Here is a 10259-nt window from a genome sequence, read left to right on the forward strand (position 1 = left end):
TCTCAAAAAAGCTGCACTGGGGGCTCTCAGGCTTTCCAAATTGGGTAAAAGGCAGAGTGGAGGAGGGGGAGGTGGTAACTAGCAAAGTTGCAGACCTCTGAACCTCCTGGCTCTGAAGCCCCTCCCCGTGAGCGTGGGGGAGACTCACTCTCCGGTGGGGGGGGCGCCTGGGTCCCCCCCACCCCTCTTCCCTCGCTCCTTCACACCCCGGGCTCTCTCCTGGCCTCCCACCCCTGCACCCTGCTTCCATCATGACGGTGATGTCGGGGGAGAATGCAGACGAGGCTTCGGCCGCTCCGGGTCACCCCCAGGATGGCAGCTACCCACGGCAGGCCGACCACGACGACCACGAATGCTGCGAACGCGTGGTGATTAACATCTCCGGGCTACGCTTCGAGACCCAGCTCAAGACCCTGGCACAATTCCCCAACACGCTGCTGGGCAACCCAAAGAAACGCATGCGCTACTTCGACCCCCTAAGGAACGAGTACTTCTTCGACCGCAACCGGCCCAGCTTTGATGCCATCCTTTATTACTACCAGTCAGGGGGCCGCCTGCGCAGGCCGGTCAATGTGCCCCTGGACATGTTCTCTGAGGAGATCAAATTTTACGAGTTGGGCGAGGAGGCCATGGAGAAGTTCCGGGAAGATGAAGGCTTCATCAAGGAAGAGGAGCGCCCCCTACCTGAGAAGGAGTACCAGCGCCAGGTGTGGCTGCTCTTTGAGTATCCGGAGAGCTCAGGGCCTGCCAGGGTTATCGCCATTGTATCTGTCATGGTCATCCTCATCTCCATAGTCATCTTTTGCCTGGAGACTCTCCCTGAGCTGAAGGATGACAAGGACTTCACGGGCACCATTCACCGCATCGACAACACCACAGTCATCTATACTTCCAACATCTTCACAGACCCCTTCTTCATTGTGGAAACCTTGTGTATCATCTGGTTCTCTTTTGAGCTGGTGGTGCGCTTCTTCGCCTGCCCCAGCAAGACAGACTTCTTTAAGAACATCATGAACTTCATCGACATCGTGGCCATCATTCCTTATTTCATTACCCTGGGCACGGAGATAGCTGAGCAGGAGGGAAATCAGAAGGGCGAGCAGGCCACTTCCCTGGCCATCCTCAGGGTCATCCGCTTGGTAAGGGTGTTCAGAATCTTCAAACTCTCTCGTCACTCTAAGGGCCTCCAGATCCTGGGCCAGACCCTCAAGGCTAGCATGAGGGAGTTAGGGCTGCTCATCTTTTTCCTCTTCATTGGGGTCATATTGTTTTCTAGCGCAGTGTACTTTGCCGAGGCGGAAGAAGCTGAGTCGCACTTCTCCAGTATCCCCGATGCTTTCTGGTGGGCGGTGGTGTCCATGACCACTGTGGGATACGGTGACATGTACCCTGTGACAATTGGAGGCAAGATCGTGGGCTCCTTGTGTGCCATCGCTGGTGTGCTGACAATTGCCCTGCCCGTACCTGTCATTGTGTCCAATTTCAACTATTTCTACCACCGAGAAACTGAGGGGGAAGAGCAGGCTCAGTTGCTCCACGTTAGTTCTCCTAACTTAGCCTCTGACAGTGACCTCAGCCGCCGCAGCTCCTCTGCTATCAGCAAATCTGAGTACATGGAGATTGAAGACGATATGAACAATAGCATAGCCCATTACAGACAGGCTAATATCAGAACTGGTAACTGCACCACAGCTGATCAAAACTGCGTTAATAAGAGCAAGCTCCTGACCGATGTTTAAAAAGCAACAGGCAAGCAAGCAAAAGCCCCAACAAAAGCCCTGGTGACTCTTGCCCCACACTGTAGATACCTTACAAACCATTAGTCTTTGGATGCTTTACCTGTCAATGCATTGTTGCATTGTGAATCTGGGGAGTGGCAAACCTGAAGCTTTCAAGACCCATTAAAAAATAAAACTATTTTCATTTTACTAAAAATGAGAAAAGAAAGTATTTTATAAAACTGGCTTCAATGCTGTCCATTAAGGAGTCTGTATGGAATAAGACTCATGCTTTCCCTGTACTGAAATATTTCCAGTCTTTTGGCATAAGTTTTTTTTTTTTTTAAGAAACCTTAAAGTCAGATGACCACTTAGGAATATAAAATTCCAATTTGCATGGGACTCCACTCTAAAATCTTTGCAAAGTGCACACCACATTTCAGATAGTGTACCCCACGGAACATGTAACAGCCTCAGTGGCCAGTGAACAAATGCTTTTATTTTGATCAACTGAATTGCATACAAGGCAACCAAAACCCGGACTAATTAAGGCTGGTTCTCAAAGCAATGTATACATCTGTTACTGGTCCCAGTCCATTGGGATTTTCCATCTGCCCCATTCTCCTAGTCTATTCTCTAAGAAAAGGGTAACTTGATTAAATGAGCTGATTCATCTGTAGGGCTGCTAAGTTCTCTCGACTGCAGATGATCCAAATAGAGGTTTCTTCTCACTAATCCTGCACCCTGACCCCTGACCTTCAGAAGTGGATGTAAAACCTTCCCACCGTACCCTCCTTATTGCAAGAGCACAAGAGTTAAATGGTAAGCATGTTTGAATCCGATAACACTTCTTTTATAATAGCATGCCGAGACAGTTAACCCAGACACTAGGGATAAGCTTACGTTGAAATTGACTCTTCTGAATATAGGCCCCTTTTTTCATTTGCATTCACCAAAAGTGCACTCCTTCATTTATTAACTCTTAGCAACTGAAGTACTGTATTTAAGTACACACGTTAGTCAGATGGGAACAATCCCTTTCTGGAGCTCTGAGCATGTTCTCTTAGCATTATGGCCTATTTGATTAAGATGTACCTTGACTTCATTAATGCATGATTTCAGTAATAAAAATTAGAAAATACTAAACCTCACAAGTCTGTGGGATGAGAGGGCCCAAAAAGAAACAATGGGGGTGGGGTTCGGGGTGGGGGACACTCCCGTCAATTTTCCTGCCTTTGCTCAGGGAAATGTGAAGCTTCTGTACAGGTCTAGGCAGAGAGAGGACCAATACGCCCATCCTTTAAGAGACAACTGTGGAAAACTAAATAAGTCATCAAGGTATTTAATACACCTAAGACAAGCATTCTTTCTAGCTGAACATACATACAAGCAAAAACAAACAAACAAACAAAAACAAACAAAAAAGGTGCAATATTGCATGGTTTCTGGTGCATTCCTAGGATGTAAGTGGTAATGTTTATCTCTTCATGCACCCAGAGCAGAAGTGATTTCTTTTTGCTGTCATGATTTGAAGTCTATAGAGACTTCGGCCCTCCCCTTGAGGCTCCCTGAAGAAACTCAGCCAATTGATTTAATAGTTGCTTAGTGCCTTTATCTGTACCCACAGTGAACTGCAGAAAGTGCCTCCATAACTCAGCTGGGAAGTTATTTAACAAAGGGGAGGAAGGGTTGGGGCACAGACCTTTCGCTTTTTTGGTTTTGTTTGTTTTTCCATCCTCACTTTCTCACTTCACCACTGTGAGGAGGCCACACCACCCTCAGAGCCCCAAAGAAGAGAAAGAGAAAGCGGGTGCTGCCTCTCTGGCCATCTACCGGACTTGGTCTCTTTGGCAGCCTGACTCTGGACATGAACTGAGACCCAGCTTTGAACTGGAAGTGAACCGTAAACCTGTTCTGTTCTGTTTTGTTTTCTTCTCCATCAGAAGGCAAGAGAAATGTTTTGGGGAATGTGGAAGGCCACTCTGGACAGACAGAGCTTCCTCAGGTTCAGTGGTTCCTTCTCCCCACCCTCTCCCTGACAGCTACAGCTTTTTGCAGATCTCTGAGTGTCTGGTCTTTGGGGGTGTCATTGCGAATTATGGGAACACTTGGCTCACAGTAACCTCTCATGGGCCAGCCTTCTTGGCCAACCTCCTATAGATACTGTCTATGATGCTCCTATGATTGTCCCATGTGAAAGTCACTTCACTGACTGGACATCTGACTGCTGCTGCCCCAGCCATTGAATCTAGAGAATGACAGGGACCCATGTGTCCTGCTGAAAGATCGCCATATCACACAAGCTCTGGTATTCAGCAGCTCTTCGCCCGTGGAGGGGCATTCATTGCCTTTTTAAGGACGCTGGAGTGGGGAAACTTCATATTGCTTTTAGCATGTGGCTGCCTGCTCCTGTCTGCCTTACATCCTTGCCTGGCTTCTTCTGGAATCTTTCCTGATACTTCCATCCCTTTCCCCCACCCAGTCTTCAAACAAGAAGTGAGGCCATCAACCGAGAAACTATGATGACATCCAGGCTGTCTAGCTCAATTGAAGGAAGAAGGACATTTTCTTTCCCTGTGGAACTTTTGTGGGTATTCAAGGAGAACACAACACATATCCTGGAAGATGAGGGGCCAAGGACTGCCCAACCTCTGACTACAGGGTATTAACCCTTCCCTCGTGTGGCTCATGCTTTGAACCTTAGATCATCAGTCTTCTACATGCTTGCAAGTTTCCAGTTGGGGGCAAAATGCCAACTTCCCCTCTAGCCTCCAGGGCTATCTTGTAGTTTTATTTTGACTGTGATCTAGGACACAACAGAACTCTGCCAACAGCAATAATCCACTCAGTACTATGGGATGGATGGGTTAGAGGATGGGACAATGAAGCTGAGACTGATCAGTCTCTGGACACTTGGTCTGCCTCTGTGGCTGTGTCCTGGACAGGTTGACTCTTCTGTATCTGTTACAAGGACAAGTGCTGCACGTGGAGAAGCGGTCTGCCTGGGGTTGGGGATGCGCTGTTGTTATGAAGTTGGAGTGGATGGGGGATATGGTTGCTGGTTATCTTATCTATAGCTCATTGCAGTGAACCGGATGACAAGGAGTACAGGGATTATCTGTGTAGCATAGGCATGCGACCTTTGACCTAGCTCTTACCCCTACACTGAAACGTGCTGAAATGTCTTTGTAGACCTGAAGGTGCACTTTACTAAACTGCCTACTAAGGAGTGACTCTCATTTGGTCCACTTCATACTCCCTTCCCCGGACTTCCTGACCTTTCACCCCTTCTTAGGTACCGAGCCTTGATAGCTCATGCCCTGATGCTTATACCTGTTTTCTCTGGAAGGAGAAGACTTATGATGTACTGATAGCCATAACCCAGCTCTTTCAACGTGCAAAGCCCTAGTTCAATAGGGTGCCCTTGGAAGGGTCAGGTCATCCTGTGGCTATTAGCCATCCCAGAATCTCTGAAGTGCTTAACTCACTTCAAGTGATCTGAATCAGAGAGACCAAAGATTTTCATTTCCTCTGTCCTCAGATTTCTAGAAAATCGACTATAGCCAGGAAAAGGTTTGTTTGGGTTTGGCTTTTCTCTCCCCTCTCTACATCTGTGCACATCTGTGCACACCCCTCACCTCACTCCCCTCCAAGACTTGAATTCTGAAGCTCAGTGACATCTGTTCACTGGCAGTGTTTGTGGATTAGTCCAGAACGTCAGGTCAGATATTGCTCCCATACTGTAGTCAGTGAACAGTTGTTTCTCTAAAATGGAACTGTGTGGTGGGTTTAGATCCCACTGTGCTGGAAACGAAGCAGAGAGGCTACCACAGCCTTGATCCTCTTGAGAGTAGAACAAAAAGAAGTGTCTGAGTGGTGGCTGAGAAATTTCCCTAAGTAGAAATGACATTCAGCCCAGAATGGACTTACTTCATGTTGGGTGTAGTTACAAATTTTTCAAATTAGTGTCTAAAAGAATCAGTAAAAAATTAGTTTTCAACCTCATGCTCACTATAGGAGGCCTCAGAACACTTTTTTTTTTTTTTAAAAAAAAAGCAATTTGAAAGTTTTGTTCCTTGTTTGGTAGACTGGATTGAACAGAAAGTAGAAAGGGAACGTTAGCCGACAGTAATTCCCCGTTTTCTTCCAGGAATGACTTATCCTGGGAGTGGTGAGAATTGGTGGGTGGTAACCATCCATAGCATAAAATTGTTAGAAAGACTATAAACTGCCAAACAACCACGTTATCTTCCATCCTTTTCCAAGCAAGAGTGAGGCCTTTTGATATTTATATTCATTTTGAGAAGACAAACAAGCTAGAATTGGAGGAGCGGGCACAAGCTAGGTTGAACTATCTCAGGAGATAGACTCCCACCTACGGCGTGATGCAGTAGTATTTACATCTGTAGCACGGGACTTCAGGGTATATGCAAACGTGTCCAGAATGACTCAGGTAAATCTTCAAGGAATGTACATTACTTACCACGTTTGTAAAGAAGCAAGCAGGAAGTGAATCGTTAACCAAAACTAGCCCATTACCTTGGGCCACTGTGCAAACTCATTCAGGGCATAGACACAAGGTTCAAAGCCTTGAGAGCAAATGGCCGTTTTGCTCATTGACTCATGGGGAATGCCAATGCGCTAGCAAAGGGTTAGCCTCTGCTGCCTCTAGGACAGCTTTGAGGAGGTTAACCTGGATCACAGTGGTTTTTATTTAGGTGTTCACAGGGAATTCGTGATGTGAAACTACAAAGGACCTAGAAAGGTTTTGTTCCTAAATCACAGAAGAAGGAAAAAAAAATAGAATGACGAAAGGAGATAAAACAAGAAAAGCACTTGCCGAATATGCGAGGTCACAAGTTGTCTTCCCATTCCCAAACTTGCAGGGGTCTCTTTCTTCTTCAGTGCACTGTTGAGGCACTGTTGGCGTGGCAGACATAAGTGACGTGGACTCTGTGACAATACCTCTAAGATTAAAGATAAAGTGTTCCTGAGGCTGGAAACTAAAGTCGAGGACTATTAATTCGAAGTGCACCCTCAGGACGACAAACCATTGACGCTGATGCTGTTCTGTTTTGTTCTTTGGCTTTGCCAGTTGCTGCCTCCTTGAGTTATGGACATGTCTCATCTCGTCTCCCCTGCACTCACCTTGCCCTAACTGTTTTACCATGTCGGGTCGAGGATAGGGAATGTTACGAATGGAGAACCTAACGATGTGCATAGTTTTCATCTATGCAATTTTACTTGGTTCTGTCATCTCATGATCTGTTCATATTTGGCATCAATTAAAGATAATTTTTAAGGATCTTGTCATGGAAATCCCTTGACTGTTTCTTTGTGTCTTGTCTTAATTGGTCTTTTGGGGGGACCCTCTGCTTATACCATCTGCTTTGGGAATCTATTCAAATGACACAATGAGGACTCCAGGTAGATGCCAGGGAGTGACCTCATTTTCTTTGGGACCGGTGAACAGTTACTGCCACCCAAAGAGGTGCTCTGGGCTTGCCTTTTGACGATCAACTCATTGGTTGATTTTAGATAGGGTCCCAGACCCTAGAAATGGCCTGTACAAATGGTGGGAAATCCTGTTTTGAAGAGGGCAAAGAAATGAAGCCAAAGGGAGTAGAACCATTAGTTGTTCTTGATGAAATTGCTGTGAATTGGAACAGTGTTTCAGCCCTGCCCTAGAAGGAATGTGTGTGTGTGTGTGTGTGTGTGTGTGTGTGTGTGTGCTTGTATGTGTGTGTGTCTGCATGTACATACTCAGAACAGTGTTATGACATGGTCTCAAATGATTTGTTAGATACACAATGCTGTTAGTTGTGATTTTGGTGTAGACAGACCAAAGATCCTGGATGCTCTTTACACATTCTTTCTCACCTCACTCCCCATGGTTAACCTTTCTTCCCTTTCAACAAATGTACATTTCCTAAACGTTTGATCCCTCTCCTTCCTTGTGAATATTACATCTTATTCCACTTCTGTGTCAGAGAAAACAAGGTGCCATGCTTCAGGACGGCTGTGATTCCACTGCTCTGGATTTCCAGGCACCATCGTGGAGCTGCCTTGCACCATGATGGCCTGGATAATCTGGAGATGGAGCCTACTTTGTCTATAGAAGTTGCTGCCAGAAGTAGAGTCCTGGCCTAAAAAGGAAGCTGCCTGTGGATTTTCAGTTATGGTCAAATTATAGGTCAGGCTATGCCGAAGGAAAAAGAGAGCTAGTCCATGCTGATAGCACTGGAGACACACGAGCCAGCAAAAGTACAACCTCCAGTGTGTTTCTCAGAGCTCAGTCTTAGCATGGTCTAGAAGTAGAGGCAGACAGAACTAGATCCATGCCAGAGGCAGAACTGACTAGAAGCTGTGGTGTTCGCAGAGCTTTGAAAAGGGTAGTCATGCCGGATCAGGGGGAGTCAAACAGAGAAGTGAGAGCAGACAGCAGGACGGGATTGAGTCGCAGCCGCTTTGTGGCTGACCAGGTAACTGCTTTCTGCAGTCAGTCTGCTTCCAGATTATGAGGAGGGTGGGTGTGGAGGAAGATTAGTGCCAGACTAATCTAAGTGCCTAGCTGCAGGTCTTAGGAGGTCAGGACTCAGCATGGCTAGGCTGGTCACCACCAAGCCCCATTGTGAACCAACCGAGAACTGGTTTTCTGAACATCCTTCTTCATTCGCTGGGCCAAAGGTGATGCTAGTGGCTGTGTGTACCATTATCTGAGACTCTTGGGAAAGAGAGGACAGTGGTGCTTAGGACCTAGCATGCCAGTGATTCGTCTCACTTTTAAGGATATAATAATATATGCATTTTAAAAAGGAATCTTAGAATAGATGAAAATAAAATCCTTTTGAAATCATTAACAGACCACTAGCTCCTGCCAACACAAATGCCAAGAACGTCCCCAGATAATATCTTGGGCCTATAGAGAAGCTTCCCTCATTGTGCTGGACCTGCCTCTCTGATGGATCCACCAATGGATTTTAACCTGTCTTCATTTATAGCTCTGTTTGTTCTGTAAACTATAAAACTTCCTGGAACTGCTTCTATGTTGGAATATGGAATTTGGGGTAGCCTAAATCTAATTCGTTCGTGGGTTCATGGCCACTTAAAATGGCTCCAGAATAAACCACCTCTTATTCCACCTTCCAAAGACCAACCAGTCAGCCAACCAACAAAACCCAATTTGGTTCTTTAGGCTGGGGATGTGGCTCAGTGGCATAAACAAGTAAACTGAAATAGACATATCAATAATGACCATAGTGCTTTTGCTGTTCTGCTTCCTGAAATCTGAACTTTTAAAAATTTGATAAGTTCTTTTGTACTACAACTCTGGGTAGTCTCCTCCTTCTGCTTCTCCCTATCTCTCTCCACCCCCATCCCCAGCCCCACCAATCTCCATCCTCATCCCCATCCTCATTCCCATCTCTATACCCATCCCCATCCCCACCAATCTCCATCCTCATTCCCATCTCTATACCCATCCCCATCCCCACCAATCTCCATCCTCATTCCCATCTCTATACCCATCCCCATCCCCACCAATCTCCATCCTCATTCTATCTCTATACCCATCCCCATCTCTACCCCATCCCTATCTCTTATCTCCGTCTCTCTCCTATCTCTTTGTGCTGGGGAGCAAAGTTGGAGCCTGGCACATGTCAGGCAAACATTCTATCAGTAAGAGCCTTTAGATATTCTTTTAACATTTTTTTAATCCCACATGATCTTGGCTGGCCTTCCCCAGCACCAACTTTGTTCTAGAATATCTTGGAGATGCACTACTCAGGAAAGCATTGTTTTCTGGAGGTCATTTTCCCAGTGAGGACCTGGGAAGTAGTTGTAACTTGGCGAATGAGGTTCAGTCTTCCTCTTCTTCCTCCTACCCCCTCACAGCACCTCTTTATCCGCAAACCTCTAAAGTTACTGGCAGCACTTTGCTTAAGGTCAAAGGCATAGCCTTTCTCCATAAGGTGCTAATAGCGACATTTCAGGCCTGTGTAGCTCTCTTTGCAGTTTCTAAAGCACCTTCTCCTTAATTATATTGCTTCCCACCTCCACCTCCCTCATGGATTAGGTCAGGCTGGTGTGAGTATTCCTGTTTATAGACTAAAGGACATGCCCAAGATGTGAGGTGGAGCGATAGCCTGGGTTTATGGTGGAGTTGAGGTCTGGTGTCTAGGCATGGTAGAGCATTTATTGAGCTGACTGATGGCTGGAAAAGACTAGCACAAGCAAGGAAAGGTCACAGAGGACTCTGCATAGGTACTTGGCTTCTTTGGACTGCTCTTGTTTTTGAAAGAGAAATATAATTACCCCTGAAGTTGCATGGGTTCTGTGAGAGATACTAGGACCAAATGTTTAAGATATTCTACCATGTTATAGAAGTTGAGATAGCAATATGTTGTTAATTGCAGTTGTAGATGAAGACGCTGCAGAGGGGATTAGCAGCAGTCAGTTCCTCCCTGCAGCAGGAGCTCTGCAATTAACGTGCCTGCATGGGTGATGGTGGATTTTGAAGCTCTTGTGGGGGCACATGTTTCA

The 10259-nt window shown here is 46.2% G+C and overlaps 1 protein-coding gene across 1 annotated transcript; it reads left to right on the forward strand.

Moving 5' to 3' along the window:
- The first annotated feature begins 251 nt into the window (after positions 1-251).
- Positions 252-1739, forward strand: Kcna1 (potassium voltage-gated channel subfamily A member 1). Its single transcript, XM_038320141.1, has one exon. The coding sequence runs from the start codon at positions 252-254 to the stop codon at positions 1737-1739; it is 1488 nt and encodes a 495-aa protein (XP_038176069.1).
- The last annotated feature ends 8520 nt before the right edge of the window (positions 1740-10259 follow it).

This window comes from Arvicola amphibius, chromosome 2 (genome assembly GCF_903992535.2).
Source record: "Arvicola amphibius chromosome 2, mArvAmp1.2, whole genome shotgun sequence".
In the NCBI taxonomy this organism is placed as follows: domain Eukaryota; kingdom Metazoa; phylum Chordata; class Mammalia; order Rodentia; family Cricetidae; genus Arvicola; species Arvicola amphibius.